Consider the following 25,935-nt stretch of genomic DNA (forward strand, 5'->3'; position numbering starts at 1 on the left):
AAATAAAAAAATAAAACTCGCGAAACTTCATTTTCGTCTAACTCTAGACAAATACAGGAATAGAACTAATGTTATTCAGGGCCCCGACCAAGCATCGTGTGATGTTTTGTCTTCACTGGGTAAAGCTACATACGCGGTTAAATCTTCTTTCGCAGGTATAGAGTTCTAAATGTGAAACAGGTGGAATATTGAACCATCAATACACAGCTATGTTACCTTAGTAAAAATAGGATAACTGTGGGTGTCACGTGAAGTCTTCCTAAAGTACTAAACCAAATTCTCCCCGGGAGATACAACTGTGGGTGACACGTGAAGTCTTCCTAAAGTATTACACCAAATTCTCCCCGGGAGATACAACTGTGGGTGACACGTGAAGTATTATCTAGGTACTACACCAAATTCTCCCCAGGAGATACAATAAGTTCACTGTGGGTGACACGTGAAGTATTCCCAGGGTACTACATCAAGTACTCCCCAGGAGATACAATAAGGTATTCCCAGGGTACTACATCAAGTACTCCCCAGGAGATACAGTAAGTTAACTGTGGGTGACACGTGAAGTATTATCTAGGTACTACATCAAGTACTCCCCAGGAGATACAATAACTTAACTGTGGGTGACACGTGAAGTATTCCCAGTGTACTACATCAAGTACTCCCCAGGAGATATAATAAGTTAACTGTGGGTGACACGTGAAGTATTCCCTAGGTACTACACCAAGTACTCCCCAGGAGATACAATAAGTTAACTGTGTGTGACACGTGAAGTATTCCCTAGGTACTACACCAAGTACTCCCCAGGAGATACAATAAGTTATCTGTGGGTGACACGTGAAGTATTATCTAGGTACTACATCAAGTACTCCCCAGGAGATACAATAACTTAACTGTGGGTGACACGTGAAGTATTATCTAGGTACTACATCAAGTACTCCCCAGGAGATACAATACGTTAACTGTGGGTGACACGTGAAGTATTCCCAGTGTACTACATCAAGTACTCCCCAGGAGATACAATAAGTTAACTGTGGGTGACACGTGAAGTATTCCCTAGGTACTACACCAAGTACTCCCCAGGAGATACAATAAGTTATCTGTGGGTGACACGTGAAGTATTCCCTAGGTACTACACCAAGTACTCCCCAGGAAATATAATAAGTTATCTGTGGGTGACACGTGAAGTATTCCCAGCGTACTACACCAAGTACTCCCCAGGAGATACAATAAGTTAACTGTGGGTATAATGTGATGTCTTCCTCGGGTACTACACCAAGTACTCCCCAGGAGATATAATAAGTTAACTGTGCGTGACACGTGAAGTATTCCCTAGGTACTACACCAAGTACTCCCCAGGAGATACAATAAGTTAACTGTGGGTATAATGTGATGTCTTCCTCGGGTACTAAACCAAGTACTCCCCAGGAGATACAATAAGTTAACTGTGGGTGACACGTGAAGTATTATCTAGGTACTACACCAAGTACTCCCCAGGAGATATAATAAGTTAACTGTGGGTGACACGTGAAGTATTCCCAGGGTACTACACCAAGTACTCCCCAGGAGATACAATAAGTTAACTGTGTGTGTCACGTGAAGTATTCCCTAGGTACTACATCAAGTATTCCCCAGGAGATACAATAAGTTAACTGTGGGTGACACGTGAAGTATTCCCAGTGTACTACATCAAGTACTCCCCAGGAGATATAATAAGTTAACTGTGGGTGACACGTGAAGTATTATCTAGGTACTACATCAAGTACTCCCAAGGAGATACAATAAGTTAACTGTGGGTAGCACGCGGAGTTGTCTATGTTCTAAACTTATTACAGTGTTTTTTTTTAAAGCAAACATGTGACTGGAAAAGCGGCGTAGTTCTTTATGACTGTACAATGATAGAAGGAAATAAACAAACACATTTATTACTGAAAAATATACCAACCTTTGTTATTTGTACTATGCAGTGATTGGAGTTGTAGCTGCTGTGATTGAGCTGAAATAAATTAAAACGATTAACGTTGTCCCGACGTGTATAAATTAGGATTGCCATCAGCTGAAGGACACAAATGTATTACAATACTAATGTTTAGATTTCAAAAATATGTCGTTAGGGGAAATTCGCTGAATGTCTTGTAATATACCGGTAAATGTACAAATGAAGTAGAATATAAATATCATGAATATAATAGCATGTAAAATAATGTAGCTACTTATACCATATTATAAAGTAACATATACCATATTATAAAGTAACATGTCATATTATATAGTAACATATACCATATTATAAAGTAACATATACCATATTATAAAGTAACATATACCATATTATATAGTAACATATACCATATTATATAGTAACATATACCATATTATAAAGTAACATATACCATATTATATAGTAACATATACCATATCATATAGTAACATATACCATATTATATAGTAACATATACCATATTATAAAGTAACATATACCATATTATATAGTAACATATACCATATAACATATACCATATTATAAAGTAACATATACCATATTATAAAGTAACATATACCATATTATATAGTAACATATACCATATCATATAGTAACATATACCATATTATATAGTAACATATACCATATTATATAGTAACATATACCATATTATAAAGTAACATATACCATATCATATAGTAACATATACCATATCATATAGTAACATATACCATATCATATAGTAACATATACCATATCATATAGTAACATATACCATATCATATAGTAACATATACCATATTATATAGTAACATATACCATATTATATAGTAACATATACCATATCATATAGTAACATATACCATATCATATAGTAACATATACCATATCATATAGTAACATATACCATATTATAAAGTAACATATACCATATTATAAAGTAACATATACCATATTATAAAGTAACATATACCATATTATAAAGTAACATATACCATATTATATAGTAACATATACCATATTATATAGTAACATATACCATATCATATAGTAACATATACCATATCATATAGTAACATATACCATATTATATAGTAACATATACCATATTATAAAGTAACATATACCATATTATAAAGTAACATATACCATATTATATAGTAACATATACCATATAACATATACCATATTATATAGTAACATATACCATATTATAAAGTAGCATATACTATATTATAAAGTAACATATACCATATTATAAAGTAACATATACCATATTATAAAGTAACATATACCATATTATAAAGTAACATATACCATTTTATATAGTAACATATACCATATTATAAAGTAACATATACCATATTATATAGTAACATATACCATTTTATATAGTAACATATACCATATTATAAAGTAACATATACCATATTATATAGTAACATATACCATATCATATAGTAACATATACCATATCATATAGTAACATATACCATATCATATAGTAAGATATACCATATTATAAAGTAACATATACCATATTATATAGTAACATATACCATATTATAAAGTAACATATACCATATTATATAGTAACATATACCATATCATATAGTAACATATACCATATCATATAGTAACATATACCATATTATAAAGTAACATATACCATATTATAAAGTAACATATACCATATTATAAAGTAACATATACCATATTATATAGTAACATATACCATATCATATAGTAACATATACCATATCATATAGTAACATATACCATATTATATAGTAACATATACCATATTATAAAGTAACATATACCATATTATATAGTAACATATACCATATTATATAGTAACATATACCATATTATATAGTAACATATACCATATTATATAGTAACATATACCATATTATAAAGTAACATGTCATATTATATAGTAACATATACCATATTATAAAGTAACATATACCATATTATAAAGTAACATATACCATATTATATAGTAACATATACCATATTATAAAGTAACATATACCATATCATATAGTAACATATACCATATTATATAGTAACATATACCATATTATATAGTAACATATACCATATTATATAGTAACATATACCATATTATATAGTAACATATACCATATTATATAGTAACATATACCATATTATATAGTAACATATACCATATTATAAAGTAACATATACCATATTATAAAGTAACATATACCATATTATATAGTAACATATACCATATTATATAGTAACATATACCATATTATAAAGTAACATATACCATATTATATAGTAACATATACCATATTATATAGTAACATATACCATATTATAAAGTAACATATACCATATTATATAGTAACATATACCATATTATATAGTAACATATACCATATTATATAGTAACATATACCATATTATATAGTAACATATACCATATTATATAGTAACATATACCATATTATATAGTAACATATACCATATTATAAAGTAACATGTCATATTATATAGTAACATATACCATATTATAAAGTAACATATACCATATTATAAAGTAACATATACCATATTATAAAGTAACATATACCATATTATATAGTAACATATACCATATCATATAGTAACATATACCATATCATATAGTAACATATACCATATTATAAAGTAACATATACCATATTATAAAGTAACATATACCATATTATAAAGTAACATATACCATATTATATAGTAACATATACCATATCATATAGTAACATATACCATATCATATAGTAACATATACCATATTATATAGTAACATATACCATATTATAAAGTAACATATACCATATTATATAGTAACATATACCATATTATATAGTAACATATACCATATTATATAGTAACATATACCATATTATATAGTAACATATACCATATTATAAAGTAACATGTCATATTATATAGTAACATATACCATATTATAAAGTAACATATACCATATTATAAAGTAACATATACCATATTATATAGTAACATATACCATATTATAAAGTAACATATACCATATCATAAAGTAACATATACCATATTATATAGTAACATATACCATATTATATAGTAACATATACCATATTATATAGTAACATATACCATATTATATAGTAACATATACCATATTATATAGTAACATATACCATATTATATAGTAACATATACCATATTATAAAGTAACATATACCATATTATAAAGTAACATATACCATATTATATAGTAACATATACCATATTATATAGTAACATATACCATATTATAAAGTAACATATACCATATTATATAGTAACATATACCATATTATATAGTAACATATACCATATTATATAGTAACATATACCATATTATATAGTAACATATACCATATTATATAGTAACATATACCATATTATATAGTAACATATACCATATTATATAGTAACATATACCATATTATAAAGTAACATGTCATATTATATAGTAACATATACCATATTATAAAGTAACATATACCATATTATAAAGTAACATATACCATATTATAAAGTAACATATACCATATTTTAAAGTAACATATATCATATTATAAAGTAACATATACCATATTATAAATTAACATATACCATATCATATAGTAACATATACCATATTATATAGTAACATATACCATATCATATAGTAACATATACCATATTATATAGTAACATATACCATATTATATAGTAACATATACCATATTATAGAGTAACATATACCATATTATAAAGTAACATATACCATATAACATATACCATATCATACAGTAACATATACCATATTATAAAGTAACATATACCATATTATATAGTAACATATACCATATAACATATACCATATTATAAAGTAACATGTCATATTATATAGTAACATATACCATATTATATAGTAACATATACCATATTATATAGTAACATATACCATATTATATAGTAACATATACCATATTATAGAGTAACATATACCATATTATAAAGTAACATATACCATATAACATATACCATATCATACAGTAACATATACCATATTATAAAGTAACATATACCATATTATATAGTAACATATACCATATAACATATACCATATTATAAAGTAACATGTCATATTATATAGTAACATATACCATATTATATAGTAACATATACCATATTATATAGTAACATATACCATATTATATAGTAACATATACCATATTATATAGTAACATATACCATATCATATAGTAACATATACCATATTATACAGTAACATATACCATATTATATAGTAACATATACCATATTATATAGTAACATATACCATATTATAAAGTAACATATACCATATTATATAGTAACATATACCATATTATATAGTAACATATACCATATTATATAGTAACATATACCATATTATATAGTAACATATACCATATCATATAGTAACATATACCATATCATATAGTAACATATACCATATTATAAAGTAACATATACCATATTATAAAGTAACATATACCATATTATAAAGTAACATATACCATATTATATAGTAACATATACCATATCATATAGTAACATATACCATATCATATAGTAACATATACCATATTATATAGTAACATATACCATATTATAAAGTAACATATACCATATTATATAGTAACATATACCATATTATATAGTAACATATACCATATTATATAGTAACATATACCATATTATATAGTAACATATACCATATTATAAAGTAACATGTCATATTATATAGTAACATATACCATATTATAAAGTAACATATACCATATTATAAAGTAACATATACCATATTATATAGTAACATATACCATATTATAAAGTAACATATACCATATCATATAGTAACATATACCATATTATATAGTAACATATACCATATTATATAGTAACATATACCATATTATATAGTAACATATACCATATTATATAGTAACATATACCATATTATATAGTAACATATACCATATTATATAGTAACATATACCATATTATAAAGTAACATATACCATATTATAAAGTAACATATACCATATTATATAGTAACATATACCATATTATATAGTAACATATACCATATTATAAAGTAACATATACCATATTATATAGTAACATATACCATATTATATAGTAACATATACCATATTATATAGTAACATATACCATATTATATAGTAACATATACCATATTATATAGTAACATATACCATATTATAAAGTAACATGTCATATTATATAGTAACATATACCATATTATAAAGTAACATATACCATATTATAAAGTAACATATACCATATTATAAAGTAACATATACCATATTATATAGTAACATATACCATATCATATAGTAACATATACCATATTATAAAGTAACATATACCATATTATAAAGTAACATATACCATATTATAAAGTAACATATACCATATTATAAAGTAACATATACCATATTATATAGTAACATATACCATATTATAAAGTAACATATACCATATTATATAGTAACATATACCATATTATATAGTAACATATACCATATTATATAGTAACATATACCATATTATAAAGTAACATGTCATATTATATAGTAACATATACCATATTATAAAGTAACATATACCATATTATAAAGTAACATATACCATATTATAAAGTAACATATACCATATTTTAAAGTAACATATATCATATTATAAAGTAACATGTCATATTATATAGTAACATATACCATATTATAAAGTAACATATACCATATCATATAGTAACATATACCATATGATATAGTAACATATACCATATTATATAGTAACATATACCATATCATATAGTAACATATACCATATTATATAGTAATATATATACCATATTATAGAGTAACATATACGATATTATAAAGTAACATATACCATATTATAAAGTAACATATACCATATTATAAAGTAACATATACCATATTTTAAAGTAACATATATCATATTATAAAGTAACATATACCATATTATAAATTAACATATACCATATCATATAGTAACATATACCATATTATATAGTAACATATACCATATCATATAGTAACATATACCATATTATATAGTAACATATACCATATTATATAGTAACATATACCATATTATAGAGTAACATATACCATATTATAAAGTAACATATACCATATAACATATACCATATCATACAGTAACATATACCATATTATAAAGTAACATATACCATATTATATAGTAACATATACCATATAACATATACCATATTATAAAGTAACATGTCATATTATATAGTAACATATACCATATTATATAGTAACATATACCATATTATATAGTAACATATACCATATTATATAGTAACATATACCATATTATATAGTAACATATACCATATCATATAGTAACATATACCATATTATACAGTAACATATACCATATTATATAGTAACATATACCATATTAAATAGTAACATATACCATATCATATAGTAACATATACCATATTATATAGTAACATATACCATATTATAAAGTAACATATACCATATTATATAGTAACATATATTAAAGTCTAATATTAAATATTAGGCAGGTTTACACAGCAGATATGGGGCCTGCCTGTCATCCAAACACAGTCAATTTAACATACTGCATGGCTTCACTTGAAGCTTTTGGAGATTTATGCTCCTCCTTGCTGACCAGTACAGGTCATGCCAAGGCTAAATAAACTGTATCAAAGGACATCTCATGTCCGCTTGTCAACTGCACACATGTGCAAATATATACTCAAAGCACCTGCTAGTCTTTATGTTCTCTGTCTCTCAGATAAACAAACCTTATCAAAGCAACTTCCCAGTCTGAATGTAATGGGCACAGATAAGACTTGCATGCAGATATCATCTTGGGGGAATCTAATTACCCTTATCACCCAGTCTTGACCAGTCTGGCTCTATCTATGACCTCCCTGACCCTACGGTTATCTATGAAGGGAGGTTTCACTCCTGCACCTAATTTACATATTCTAATTAAACAGCCCCTTACTAACAAGGTAAGGATGTCAAGAGATCCAATCAGAAGACCACGCTCGGTCACATGGCTAATGTCAATTTCTCCTCAGAAATTCTATCCAAATTGCCATTGTTGTTCTAACTGCTCGAACAAACAGTCATATTCCAAAACTCTCTGTGTTTTGTTGGCCTCTCATCAGAGACTGCTACAACTTCACCCATTCACCGAAATTGTCACTACTTAACAGTTACATCCTCAGCAAGACATTCTTCTAAAACACTCATCAGTTAAAGATATGTCAGGACGTGGAAAAGGTCAACCTCGTGGGCGCAAACGAAGGGCACCTGAAGACATTAATGACACTCTTAATTCTGCTGTCAGTACGACAGGCGGTAATGACAGCAACTGGGACCCTAATAAGCCAGAAAACTGGACTATAGGTGAACTAAGGACACGACTGCTGGAGCAGAACATCAGACCACCATGTGGTTTTACAAAAACAATGCTGGTCAAACTGTACAAAGAAAATAATACCAGTGTTAGTGATGGTAACAGTGATGTTACGCCACCTACTGAGAATGACCTTACACAGCCTGGCTACCACAGCAGGAATCTCCCATCAAATGAGGCAATGAAGGCTCTACAAGCACATGTTACCAGGCTGGAGCAATTAATACTGTGCCAAAATACAGTAGCAGTCGGACAGGCCCCAGCTGTACCAGGTCATGTCCTGACTGCGACCTCAACAACCTCACCAACCTCACCGACCTTAGAGCCCCCAGCCGTAGCAGGAGGCATACCAAACAATTATGTGCCTCAGCCTGTTATCCTTCTACAACAGACAGGAATTTCATCAGAATCTCTGCCATCAATAGAAGTCGTACCTCAAGCCATACGCCAGCAGATAATAGAAGGTAAGGACGTCAACTTAGCTCTACTATTACTGCCATCTTATGACTATGATTGCACTCGCTACAATCGATTCACTGAAGTTGGGGGGCGTACTGTCCCGCTCCAAACAGACCCACGTCTATGTAAATCTCTCACCCTCGGAGAGTTTGTCAAGGCCTTCTCGATATACAGGAGCATCATGTGCGAATATTACCCTAATCGCAGAGAGGAGCTAGACATCTACGAGCGAGACATAGTAGAACTAGCCACAACATATCCTGGTCCCGTATTCTATGAATACCATAAAGCTTTCGCCACTAGGGCCGCAGCACTATTACACCAGCGTGGCATTAAGGTCAACTGGGCGATTCGGGACAATCAACTTTACACCACGATATGTTCCGGATTTCGGAGTAACAGCTGCAAACTGTGCAACAACATGAATCATACCGAAGACTTCTGTCCTCTCATTTTGAATGGACTAGGATCATCAGCAAAAAACCATAAAGGAAACAATAGGAATGGGGACAGCAACACGGACAGTAAAGGAAGGACCAGGGTCATTCACCATGGTAAAGAGGTCTGCAACAATTACAACGACCAAGATGGCTGTAACCGTGACAATTGCCCCTACCTTCACATTAAGAAATCTTCAATTAAATCTGCTAAAACACATAAAACCAACGAATCAGCTAAACAATGACAAAAGGCTAACCTCCAGGATTTCAAGGCGTCAACTCCTATCAATATAGCAGCACTGGAGAGAGAACTAGAAAACCACCCTGATAAGAACTTTGTGCAGTCTTTGATTTCTGGATTATCAGACGGCTTTGACACTGGAATGTCTGCATTACCAGAGACATCTCTAATCTGCAAGAACTTAAAAAGTGCCACTTCTGAACCAGACATCGTCGATGAACTTATAACTAGCGAAGTTAACAAGAAATTCTTAATTGGCCCTTATACAGAACCCCCTTTTGATATATACAGGATTAACCCAATTGGAATAGCGACAGGGAAGTACTCTGACAAGAAACGTCTAATCGTGGACCTTTCTGCCCCCCATGACTCCGAAGGTAACAGCATCAACGAATTAATTGCTAAAGAGGAATACTCATTGTCGTACATTAGTGTTGATGACGCCATAAATCAAATCCAGCATACAGGAAGACACTCCAAGCTGTGTAAACTTGACATAACAGATGCCTTTAAACTTATACCTGTTTCTCCAAAACTCTGGCCTTTCTACGGTATATGCTGGAAACAACAGTACTATTTTTATACCAAACTCACTTTTGGGTGTCGTTCCAGTCCTAAGATCTTTGACCTTTTATCAACCGCTCTCTGTTGGATTTTATCAACTAACTATCAGATAGAATACATAATTCACTACCTGGATGACTTTCTTACAATCGACAGACCAAATGTGGTAGCTGAACGAACAATGGCAATTTTGTCCAAGGTTTTTACAGCACTCAATATTCCAGTGTCTCCTCACAAAACATTGGGTCCATCTGAGAGTTTAGAGTTTCTAGGAATCACTCTGGACACTAGTAACATGGAAGCACGCCTGCCGGCAAATAAAGTGCAGAGAATAACTCAAACAATCAAATCTTTCTGTAAACGCAAAAAGGTCACAAAGCGCGAACTATTAAGCCTTTTGGGACATATGAACTTTGCTAGTCGGGTGATCATTCAAGGACGCTCGTTTATATCTTATCTCTTAAATCTTGCCGCCTCAGTCAAACAGTTGCATCATCATGTACAACTTACCGGGGCCTGTCAGCAGGACTTATTTATGTGGTATACTTTCACAGATCAATGGAACGGAAATTCAGTCTTCCTCCAGGAGACGACAACATTAGCTCACGATATAAATCTCTACACAGATGCAGCCGGAGGAATTGGATTTGGTGCTTTTTATGACGGTCAGTGGTTCCACGGTCACTGGCCACATCAAATATCCTTGAACAGTTCTGAAATGTCAATTGCTTTCATGGAATTATATCCTATCGTACTGGCCTGTATGATATGGGGACACAAGTGGTCAGGTCTCAGAATTAGACTACACTGTGACAATCAAGCAACTGTTGATATCATCAGGAAAGGACGTTCTAAATGCGCTTATATCATGCCATTTATGCGACGTTTAACTTGGTGTACCTTTATCCACAACTTCGTTCTCACAGCCGTGCATATTCCTGGAAAACAGAATAATATTGCTGATGCCTTATCTCGTTTCCAGATGGACCGGTTCCACGACTTGGCACCAGCAGCAAAGAAGAGCCAAAATCCCATTCCGGATTACGACAATGTGCCTCTATACTAGAACCAGCAGTGCGTGACCTATGGAATGCTGCAGTGGCTCATTCGACTAGAACTACCTACACATCAGGTGTTTCCTGTTTCAAGAACTTCATCCTCATGAATGGTATAAACGACCAAGCAAGTGTGTTTACCAACGTTACAGAAGAATTATTAATACTCTTCGTGACTCATTGTTATCATAACCTCAGATTGAAATATTCTACAATTAAGCTGTATTTATACGGAATTAAGTTCCATTGTACTATGCAGGGGCTCAGCAACCCGCTTGTGAATACTCATGGGTTACCACTTTACCGACTCCAGACCATATTACGGGGATTAAAGAAACTACAGGGAACTCCGGTAAAACCTAGACTCCCCATAACTTTCAACATATTGTCTAAGTTATGCTCAGCATTTCGACAGGGTGTTTTCGATCCTGCCACAGACACTACTATGGAGGCTGCCTGCTGTGTGGCCTTCTTCGCATTCTTACGGTGCGGAGAATTCACATGCACCACTAACACATTTGATTCTTCAATTCACTTGTGTATCAGCGACATTCAAGTAGCACCGGACAGTAACAGCATGACATTGCGCCTCAAGGCGTCCAAAACCGACCCCTTTCGTCAAGGAGTCACCATTCACCTGTTCCGCACCCATCACCATGTATGTGCTGTAGCCGCTGTCATCAGAATGCTAACAGAAAGATTCATGAATGGTTGTCGTCCTTCGGACCCCCTATTTTCCATTCATTCGGCTGCCTTGACTCGACATGTTTTCATTGACAAACTAAGACAGACCTTGATCCGACTAGGTCTAAATCATTCACTATACACAGGACATTCCTTCAGAATAGGAGCCGCAACTACTGCCGCCCAGTCAGATGTCCCCGATCACCTCATCAAAGTGCTTGGACGCTGGCAATCGGATAGCTACTGTCGATACATCCGTACCCCTCATCATATTCTCCGGAAAGCTCAAGCAGAAATGTGCAAGATTTCACCTGATACTTAGTAGCCTAGTGGCTGCCTTCTGTGTTCAAGAGTGTCTAAGTGTGTACTCTTTATAGGGCGAGTATATCTATAATGAGTACTAATTATTCCACTGGATTAACATGTATATTGATGTGCTAATCTGTCATCATTCACACAGGATTTATGTGCATATTCCATTGGATTTATATGTGTGTAAATGTGCTTATCTGTCACCATTCAGATGGGATATATGTGTGTATTCGTTTAGGGCGAGTATATCTAAACGGTACTATTACGGCCCTCATACTCAACAACTAACAGAAACGAAGGTAACAGAACACATTCTGTAGCCATGCAGGCCAGCATTCTTGTAAGGATTACATCTGGACATTCCGAATTGGGATACAGAACCGAACTAAATGTTTACTAGTCATTGACATTAGTACCCTGTTTTCTTTTACACCTAAGTACCTCTGAGGACAATAACTATATTCGATACTGAGGCATTCTGCCAGAATTTGTCTATGACTTGCTGTATACCTTCTCAATTATGTCATATTCTCCCGGTGGCGCTAGGGATAAAGGTGTCTCATACCCTACATTCCCTCTTTGGGGTCCTCGTATCATCACATGCTTATAAACCATATCTCTCATACTCCTTTGGGCCTATGGCAGTAAACTGACACCATGTAATAACATAATAACATGGACTATTAATGATGCCAGACTACTGCTATACACCACAAATCGGTCAATCCAACCCCAGAACCAAGGGTTAGCTGGACTGCATACATCAACTCTATCTGGCCCAGGGTAAGACAGCAAGTCGAACCCCAAGCCTAAGTGATGTAACTCCCAACTCTTGCCGACTCCTGGACATTTGAGCGACCAGGCTATGGTACCCATGAGCTTCAGGTCAGCCATACCTCCAAGTCATGTTCTCAACGGGTTGTTGGCCATAGCTTTTCAGCACCATGCTCTTCAGCATTACGGGGTTCAAATAGCCCACGGCTATACCCCACCCGGTCCAAGGGAGGTAACTGCTAAGGTGATATGCACCCCTTATCTGCAAACTTTTTAATAAATACTGTAAATTTATCTTACATCGTTTGTTATTTTGTTGTGTAAATTAAAGTCTAATATTAAATATTAGGCAGGTTTACACAGCAGATATGGGGCCTGCCTGTCATCCAAACACAGTCAATTTAACATACTGCATGGCTTCACTTGAAGCTTTTGGAGATTTATGCTCCTCCTTGCTGACCAGTACAGGTCATGCCAAGGCTAAATAAACTGTATCAAAGGACATCTCATGTCCGCTTGTCAACTGCACACATGTGCAAATATATACTCAAAGCACCTGCTAGTCTTTATGTTCTCTGTCTCTCAGATAAACAAACCTTATCAAAGCAACTTCCCAGTCTGAATGTAATGGGCACAGATAAGACTTGCATGCAGATATCATCTTGGGGGAATCTAATTACCCTTATCACCCAGTCTTGACCAGTCTGGCTCTATCTATGACCTCCCTGACCCTACGGTTATCTATGAAGGGAGGTTTCACTCCTGCACCTAATTTACATATTCTAATTAAACAGCCCCTTACTAACAAGGTAAGGATGTCAAGAGATCCAATCAGAAGACCACGCTCGGTCACATGGCTAATGTCAATTTCTCCTCAGAAATTCTATCCAAATTGCCATTGTTGTTCTAACTGCTCGAACAAACAGTCATACCATCCACCTCCCCACCGCCACCTTTATCTAATTGGTTGCTTGTGACTTTATCGGTTTCAACCTTTGGGCCTATGGCAGTAAACTGACACCATGTAATAACATAATAACATGGACTATTAATGATGCCAGACTACTGCTATACACCACAAATCGGTCAATCCAACCCCAGAACCAAGGGTTAGCTGGACTGCATACATCAACTCTATCTGGCCCAGGGTAAGACAGCAAGTCGAACCCCAAGCCTAAGTGATGTAACTCCCAACTTTTGCCGACTCCTGGACATTTGAGCGACCAGGCTATGGTACCCATGAGCTTCAGGTCAGCCATACCTCCAAGTCATGTTCTCAACGGGTTGTTGGCCATAGCTTTTCAGCACCATGCTCTTCAGCATTACAGGGTTCAAATAGCCCACGGCTATACCCCACCCGGTCCAAGGGAGGTAACTGCTAAGGTGATATGCACCCCTTATCTGCAAACTTTTTAATAAATACTGTAAATTTATCTTACATCGTTTGTTATTTTGTTGTGTAAACCATATTATATAGTAACATATACCATATTATATAGTAACATATACCATATTATATAGTAACATATACCATATAACATATACCATATCATATAGTAACATATACCATATTATAAAGTAACATATACCATATTATATAATAACATATACCATATAACATATACCATATTATAAAGTAACATATACCATATCATATAGTAACATATACCATATTATATAGTAACATATACCATATTATATAGTAACATATACCATATCATATAGTAACATATACCATATTATAAAGTAACATATACCATATTATAAAGTAACATATACCATATTATAAAGTAACATATACCATATTATAAAGTAACATATACCATATCATATAGTAACATATACCATATCATAAAGTAACATATACCATATTATATAGTAACATATACCATATTATATAGTAACATATACCATATCATATAGTAACATATACCATATTATAAAGCAACATATACCATATTATATAGTAACATATACCATATTATAAAGTAACATATACCATATTATATAGTAACATATACCATATAACATATACCATATTATATAGTAACATATACCATATTATATAGTAACATATACCATATTATATAGTAACATATACCATATTATATAGTAACATATACCATATTATATAGTAACATATACCATATTATATAGTAACATGTCATATTATATAGTAACATATACCATATTATATAGTAACATATACCATATTATAAAGTAACATGTCATATTATATAGTAACATATACCATATTATATAGTAACATATACCATATTATATAGTAACATATACCATATTATATAGTAACATATACCATATTATAAAGTAACATATACCATATTATAAAGTAACATATACCATATTATACAGTAACATATACGATATTATAAAGTAACATGTCATATTATATAGTAACATATACCATATTATAAAGTAACATATACCATATTATAAAGTAACATATACCATATTATATAGTAACATATACCATATTATATAGTAACATATACCATATTATAAAGTAACATATACCATATTATATAGTAACATATACCATATTATAAAGTAACATATACCATATTATATAGTAACATATACCATATTATATAGTAACATATACCATATTATAAAGTAACATATACCATATTATAAAGTAACACATACCATATTATATAGTAACATATACCATATTATATAGTAACATATACCATATTATAAAGTAACACATACCATATTATATAGTAACATATACCATATTATATAGTAACATATACCATATTATATAGTAACATATACGATATTATAAAGTAACATATACGATATTATAAAGTAACATATACCATATTATAAAGTAACATATACCATATTATAAAGTAACATATACCATATTTTAAAGTAACATATATCATATTATAAAGTAACATATATCATATTATAAAGTAACATATACCATATTATAAAGTAACATATACCATATTATATAGTAACATATACCATATTATATAGTAACATATACCATATTATATAGTAACATACACCATATTATATAGTAACATATACCATATTATATAGTAACATATACCATATTATATAGTAACATATACCATATTATATAGTAACATGTCATATTATATAGTAACATATACCATATTATAAAGTAACATATACCATATTATATAGTAACATATACCATATTATAAAGTAACATATACCATATAATATAGTAACATATACCATATAACATATACCATATTATATAGTAACATATACCATATTATATAGTAACATATACCATATAACATATACCATATTATAAAGTAACATATACCATATTATATAGTAACATATACCATATAACATATACCATATCATATAGTAACATATACCATATTATAAAGTAACATATACCATATTATATAGTAACATATACCATATAACATATACCATATTATAAAGTAACATATACCATATTATATAGTAACATATACCATATTATATAGTAACATATACCATATTATATAGTAACATATACCATATTATATAGTAACATGTCATGTTATATAGTAACATATACCATATTATATAGTAACATATACCATATTATAAAGTAACATATGTCATATTATACAGTAACATATACCATATTATATAGTAACATATACCATATTATAAAGTAACATATACCATATTATAAAGTAACATATACCATATTATATAGTAACATATACCATATTATATAGTAAAAGGTATCATATAACATAGCCTATAACCATTTGACTTGTTCCTATCCACACATAGACAAACCGAAATATAAGTGTGACTGTGATTTTGATGATACGAGATGGGATACCCACTGTGCAGGTTTGTGATGTTCAATGTTGTCTGTTGAAGGCCAGCTGTGCAGTTGTACACAGGTTCAGAGTAATCATCATATACTCCAATAGACCATGTTTGGTTAACTGTCTGAATCAGTTCACCTACACAATAGAAATAGAACATGGTTATCTATTCGACAGGGATTAACGACTAGAAAACATCTAGGGTTATATGTGGACGGTTGTCTAAGGAGATATCAACATCTATGGTTATATGTGGACGGGTGTCTGTGGAGATATCAACATCTATGGTTATATGTGGACGGGTGTCTGTGGAGATATCAACATCTATGGTTATATATGGACGGGTGTCTAAGGAGATATCAACATCTAGGGTTATATGTGGACGGGTGTCTGTGGAGATATCAACATCTATGGTCATATATGGACGGGTGTCTAAGGAGATATCAACATCTATGGTTATATGTGGACAGGTGTCTGTGGAGATATCAACATCTAGGGTTATATGTGGACGGGTGTCTGTTGAGATATCAACATCTAGGGTTATATATGGACGGGTGTCTGTTGAGATATCAACATCTAGGGTTATATGTGGACGGGTGTCTGTTGAGATATCAACATCTATGGTTAAATGTGGACGGGTGTCTATGGAGATATCAACATCTAGGGTTATATATGGACGGGTGTCTGTTGAGATATCAACATCTAGGGTTATATGTGGACGGGTGTCTGTGGAGATATCAACATCTAGGGTTATATATGGACGGGTGTCTGTGGAGATATCAACATCTAGGGTTATATGTGGACGGGTGTCTGTGGAGATATCAACATCTATGGTTATATGTGGACGGGTGTCTGTGGAGATATCAACATCTAGGGTTATATGTGGACGGGTGTCTAAAGAGATATCAACATCTAGGGTTATATGTGGACGGGTGTCTGTGGAGATACCAACATCTAGGGTTATATGTGGACGGGTGTCTGTGGAGATACCAACATCTAGGGTTATATGTGGACGGGTGTCTGTGGAGATATCAACATCTAGGGTTATATGTGGACGGGTGTCTGTGGAGATACCAACATCTAGGGTTATAAGTGGACGGGTGTCTAAGGAGATATCAACATCTAGGGTTATATATGGACGGGTGTCTGTGGAGATATCAACATCTAGGGTTATATGTGGACGGGTGTCTGTGGAGATATCAACATCTAGGGTTATATATGGACGGGTGTCTAAGGAGATATCAACATCTAGGGTTATATATGGACGGGTGTCTAAGGAGATACCAACATCTAGGGTTATATATGGACGGGTGTCTGTGGAGATACCAACATCTAGGGTTATATGTGGACGGGTGTCTGTGGAGATATCAACATCTAGGGTTATATGTGGACGGGTGTCTAAGGAGATATCAACATCTAGGGTTATATGTGGACGGGTGTCTGTGGAGATATCAACATCTAGGGTTATATGTGGACGGGTGTCTTAGGAGATATCAACATCTAACGTCACAGGACCCCATTTGGTACAAGACCCCATTTGGTACAAAATTTGATAAAATAGCTCCCAAATCCTCGCATGTCCATTCCATGAGCCAAGATTTTATGGCGTCATAATGTAAACATAAACGGTCATTTGAACGTCAATTTTGAGGTATGCAGCGATCCAGCTTGCCTAATACAAGATATTGAAATTGGTAAGTTATAGGAAAACATCCGTTTTGTGCATAGTTTTGCCTTTCGACGACAGTGTTATATCAACTTTTGAAATGTTTTCCGGCACATTTATCACTCCAAATGATTTCTTATAGTCCTAAAAGTCTTCGTTGGTCGTATTACACAGGTACTTGCCTTATAAAGTGAACATACACTCATTTTCAGTGTGCTGTACCTGCAATTCGAACTTCCCCCGCTTCGCCATTGCAGTAAAACTATTTGTGCGCATGTCGGAAGTTGATGATCAACGAGAAGTCCGGATTTTTTAAGGACTTTATTAAGAGTTATTACACTTTTACTATGAATACTTAACATAAAGGGGCATTCACTGAAAACTGAAGCGAAATAATTCAATAAATAATTTAATTTATAATAATCCTTCTTATACTTTTAACATGCATAAATGGGAAATATCCTCTGTACAGTGGAGAAAAAGTAATTCACCATTTCCTTTCAATGATATACATTATCATTAGCAATATTATCATGAAGAAAAAATAAATACAAATTAATATAATATTTATGACATGAATATATATATATATTTTTTTACATTCACCCATTCCCACCAAGCTGATTATTAACACCTAAAACACTCTGGGACTCCCAAACTTTTTTCCCATTCAAATTATTCTCATGAACCCATTTTTTTTATCTGAAAAAGACCCCATTTATTAAATGCCAAGCCCACCCTTTTGTTTCAGTCTTTATGTCCTTACTTATGGCATGACTGTAACACATGCATGAACAGGCCGGCTAAGTGATAAAAGTGATCAACACATATTGAACAAGATCTTGCCGGAGTATGCAACATATTCTAACATATTATTTATTATTAGTTTTAATGAATGAAAACCCAATGTACAAGTCGAACCTGTGTATAAAGGACACCTAAGAGACAAGTGTCCTTTATAGAGAGGTGTCCTTCATATAGATGTTTAACAAGTTATGTCCCTTATAAACAAAGAAACAAACCAAATCTGATTACTGTACATTACCATATATATCTCCTGATTTATTATATTTAAACAATAAAAGAAATGAATAAAAGACAAATGCCTAATTAATTTTCAATTATTTATCTGACACAAACACTGAACTTCAGAAGTTGATAGTTTCAATAGTTTATAGTAAGCCAATAGTATAAAAAAATCTTCGGTAATTCTTATTAAAACAATTTTCATTAATCATCAATATTTTGGAAAAAAAAAGGTTTGAAATATCTTTTCTATTACATTAACCCTTTAAAATTAAAGAGAATTTTTCTCTGATAATTTCAATCCTAAGCGTTTATTTTGAGATCTGAAATCCATGTTGGGATTTAATTTAATAAATACCCATTTCTGGTTCAGTCAATAACTATAGTGTATACAAAGACACTCGGAACTCTCATGCTGTTCTGTCAGATTTGCATTCGGTTGTTTTTGTAAGTAAACCAATTATGACTGACATAACTATTGCTTTATCCTCTTTTGTTGGTCTTAATAATGATTTAATTACTACCTGACCATTCTTGTTGTCTAGGCCATGGTTGAATGGCTAGCTGTCACCAGTGGGGTTGAGGAAACAAACACCTCTGCAGATGGCGATCGGTCACTCTCTTGTAATTACTGTTGATTGTTACAGGTAACAGGACAATTAGTGACTGATATAGTGGCTTCCTAAGTTAGCATTGCTGTCGGGGGAACTGAGCAGTAAAGGCTCTGTTTTGTTAATTAGAACCTTTTTACACACAAATAACAACACGGCTATGGTTTAACTCATAATTTAATCTTTCATCTACAGAACAAATGCAATGAACTTGCAGAAGAAATATTTACATGCAAAATTTGCAATATCAGGGATCGATGTAATGATGAGGAGGAAGATATCCTTTGGGTCTAATACGCTGGTACCTAATGTGGCTGCTGGTTTCACCAGGACTGCCTCAATCATGAAGAGCATGAATGTTAATGTTGAGCCATTCTCAGCTCTTAGTCAGGACACCAGTCACAGTACTTGTGTTCAGTCAGATATTGAGCTACATTGTATTTCCAACACTTGACAAGGCTCTTGACCAGGATGGTACAACCCCAGAGGGACACGGCATGCTTATATGTCAAGTATCACCAATTTGTTTCTCCGATAGAGGAAGAAATATATTGGGTGACATGCTACTTCTGTAAAAAGTCCTTTCATGTATATTGTTTGCCACCCAGAGTGTACCGCACATTTGAAATGAGGAAGGCATCAGATTCATCCTGGTGTTGCCAAATGTGCCCTGAAATTTGAGAAACAATATGGTTAACTTTTAATTTCACTTCTGTTGATAGAATGTTCTTAACTCACACTATATTAGTGTTTTAGCATATAATTTATATATACATGTACATTACAATAGTATTATAACTATTTCTTTAGTCACACCTGTGAGAATTACTAGTACATTTATTCAACAATTCAATATCTTTCATTTCATCCTAACTTCCTCTATGATGTAAGTGATCAATCTAATTATATTCAAATTAATTTGTTGACATTTTTACATGAACTGTGATATCTTGTTAAATCTTACTCGTGTTATGTTGCGAGAATAACACTTGTGCTAATGTCATCATGTTTTAAATATTCAATTTTAAATAAGGTTTCTTGACTTTCCATCAAGAGTGTTTTATTGTCATTTTAAAGGTTTTTCTTGTAATATTTCATTTCCATAATTACCCTGGGGAAAAAATAAACAAAAGAAAGCAAAATTAATAAATGATACTGCCAGTAATAGTCACCAACATGAAACAAACTTTGTGTTTTTGTTATTTTATATTATAACTGTTCAATCACAGGGACAATGATACTGAATGTAACATGTTCATAACTTTAAACTGATCAGATATGACCCCTATACATTTTATGCATACTTTTAATATTATATTGTAATGTCCCTGTGGTTCAATATGTATCCTGTAGACATCTACTGAGCTGCCCGACGGCTAGTAGGAATGTCCTCACTAGATATATATAGCAGCAGGACCATTCTACATACCTCCTGACAGCGACAAGTGCCCCTTACTTCAATATTCTAATTTAGTAATCTATATTTATAAAAAAAAATATGCAATTTTCATCATCCTAAAAGAAGTATAATGTATTGCCACTTATAAAAAGTTGTGAAACCACTGTATATACATGTGCATTTGTGATATTTGTCACAAAACATCGTTCAATGAAACCACGTGGACTCGAGCTCAATGGAAAAAAAATACGGGAAATACGGGCCGGGATATTTGTATTTCCAGCTATGGTATTTATACACAAATGACTGATATTTTGGAAAAATACTGTTGTAATAAGTAACAATATATGTATTACCATCGCAATCACTCACATTATTGATGATATTTTTGGAAATAATTGAAAAAATCGATGTCTCACCACTTTGTACCAAATGGGGTCCTCTCTGCATGCTCCAGACCGGAAGTTACGTAACACAAAAAAAGCGGATCTATAAATAGCTATCACGTACTATTTATTTTTTGATCATGCAGTTGGAAGTACTAAAGGTTGTCTTAGTAAAATATTAACATTAATTTGAAATTCTCAGGTGAGTATTTTCTATATTAGAATAAATGTGTAAAAATTCAACCAAATGGGGTCCTGTGACGTTATGGTTATATATGGACGGGTGTCTAAGGAGATACCAACATCTAGGGTTATATGTGGACGGGTGTCTAAGGAGATATCAACATCTATGGTTATATGTGGACGGGTGTCTATGGAGATATCAACATCTAGGGTTATATGTGGACGGGTGTCTATAGAGATATCAACATCTAGGGTTATATGTGGACGGGTGTCTGTGGAGATATCAACATCTAGGGTTATATGTGGACGGGTGTCTGGAGATATCAACATCTAGGGTTATATGTGGACGGGTGTCTAAGGAGATATCAACATCTAGGGTTATATGTGGACGGGTGTGTAGAAGGTCAACAGAAAACAAAGAACAGACAGAATGAGCTGACATGAAAAAAAGAAAAAATAGAGATATCACGTGATAATAGACAGACTACTAGGGCAGCAGACCCCAGTTTCATCAACGTTCCTTTACTTAATTAAGGAAATCCATTGACTTCAAATTTTCCATAGGAAAGCATTACAGAATTTTCTTAAATCAAAGAACGTTAATGAAACCCGGACCTGTTCAAAGTTTTGTCAATATTCCTTGATTCGAAATTTTCACCAGAGAACATTATAGAACTTAAGGAAAGTTCCTTACCGTAGATTTCCACATTAAATCCAAGAATTGATTCTAACAGAAAATGTTTAAATGAACATTGATGAAATCAACGTCTCTTCTTTCCAAGAAACAGCCCCCGGACTTTGTCACATCTTCCATAATGAAAAAGGATACACTAGACATTACGCTAAGGCTTTACAATGTACCAAAACAATGAGGACTTTGGAGAAAATTGATATAACAAATGCTACACTGCCAAGACACAGAGAGAGGGAGTTAAAGAATGAAAAAAAAAAAGAAAAAAAGAAGAAGAAGATGAAATGACATCCAAAGAAATATATCAACAAGAAATGGTTATAAGAGCGCCCTAAAAATGATCGCTTATCATACTGAAAGTTGCGTACAAAATGTAGGGACTGATTACGATAGAATGTCTTGGGGAGTAAATTTATTAATTACTCACTCTCTTTCTAAAAGGTGAAATTAGAAGCTCAATGGTTTGGCGGATTGTAATAACGTGAAGTGTATACACACGTCTGTTATTGTTTTCAATCAATCATTATATATCTTTGTCTCTTTGTCGACGATGTAGCTATACCAAACATACAGACTTACTATTTCATTTACAAGTTTGAGTTTGCTGTAATCATTTTAAACGAATGTTATTACCTATAAACAAGGATGATAAGACCATGCGTTGCGGAATGGTAAGTGTTTTTGGCTTCATCGACGTCATCCACCATAATTAACTAGGTCAAATCTATTCTGAAATATGTTAATGTAAAAAAAAATCTTACCGCCATAACAGCTTTTGATTTTGGTTGTTGACATCAAATGATTTGCGTCGCCATTTTGACTGGTGTCAGAGTTGAGCACACATTCTCGTTGAGGACTGATGTAGGTGTAAGACCAACACTCTGCTGTTTTTAAACACAGCTGATAACAACCAGCCTCCTCTATATCTGGGACAATTTGAAGCGGGTAATCAATTGGTGAACCGAAGGTGCAGGCATTCCCTTGAAAGAAGAAAATGTACTCTTTAAGTAACTGTGCAGGAGCCGTGAATGTGAAAAAAAAGCATCATTCTTACTCGAAATCTGAGAGTTAAATGAGGGATAAAATATCAACAAAATATATACATGTACATTTATACGGAGGCAGTTGAAAAAGTACAATTTGTTCCGGAAGGACGGACTTCGCCAGCTTCACAGTCTCAATTGAGATGGGGGTTAGTGAGTAGTGACTTTAGTCGGAATCACTAGGCATACCAATTCCTATCGCACAAGAAATTAGAATATTTTCGAACGAGATCAAGGTGTTAACCATGAAACTTTCCCAGGTTGTAATAAAACTGTTTTTAGGTGTAAGCATCGATCCCTATGTTTACTGGTCAATAATTAATAATTTTTATTTTAATATCCTTTCTTACTAACCTGAATCATTTACAACAGACTCCGATATCATTACGTAACTTTTGCATCATTTCCGTTTTTCGCTATGGGTGTGTAAACTTTCATAGGGCTCCATAACCAACGAAACAATCTTGAGTACTTTCCCCTATTATTGAAACTCTGTAGTATTTAAACATGGACACTGTGCACTAAATACGTTTTGATGTAATTTAGTTATCGAAATCAATTACAGATACCCTGCAGGCAATATACTGGAGCGGGCTTCTACAGACCTAAAATCTAAAAACAATGACCTGTATTTTATTGTGTTGGGTAACACGAAAGAAACTACCCATGAATATATCATGTTATACATTAGAGTTTTCTTTCAGACTGGGTAGCCCACCTATGGGCATCCTATCCGCCGGGCCAATCCAGTTATGTTATTGTTTACAGACACAAAAAGCAAGATCAAAATTAAGAAACATTAAAATTGGACGCCAAATAAATATATCATTTACCTCTTACCAATGTCTACGCACGACCATGGCATCTAAGTACAATTCTTCTAAGGTATATATTGACCTGCTTCAAATGTTTCGTACACGACCACGGTATCTGGGTAGCATCATTCTAGGGCATATTTACCTGTGTCGAAGGTTTCGTACACGACCATGACATCTACAGTGTAAGTAGCATCATTCTAGGGTATATT

General features: G+C 32.6%; 1 protein-coding gene and 1 long non-coding RNA gene across 2 annotated transcripts in view; both read right to left on the reverse strand.

The window, feature by feature from the left end:
* The window catches only part of LOC117339775 (pheromone-regulated protein PRM7-like), a 34,009-nt gene that overhangs the window by 4,241 nt on the left and 3,833 nt on the right, over positions 1-25,935 (reverse strand). The window contains exons 4-6 of the mRNA XM_033901487.1: positions 24,627-24,845; positions 17,919-18,041; positions 1,940-1,990 (exon numbers count right to left, since the gene is read on the reverse strand). Of these exons, the coding sequence (XP_033757378.1) occupies positions 1,940-1,990; positions 17,919-18,041; positions 24,627-24,845 (393 nt within the window). The remainder of the gene's footprint in view (positions 1-1,939; positions 1,991-17,918; positions 18,042-24,626; positions 24,846-25,935) is intronic.
* LOC117339778 lies at positions 21,366-23,159 on the reverse strand. The gene is made up of 2 exons (XR_004535319.1): positions 23,025-23,159; positions 21,366-21,876 (listed from the first exon to the last, which is right to left on the reverse strand). It is a non-coding gene; the product is annotated as an uncharacterized LOC117339778 (long non-coding RNA).

The sequence above is a fragment of the Pecten maximus genome, chromosome 12 (assembly GCF_902652985.1).
Source record: "Pecten maximus chromosome 12, xPecMax1.1, whole genome shotgun sequence".
Classification (NCBI taxonomy): Eukaryota; Metazoa; Mollusca; class Bivalvia; order Pectinida; family Pectinidae; genus Pecten; species Pecten maximus.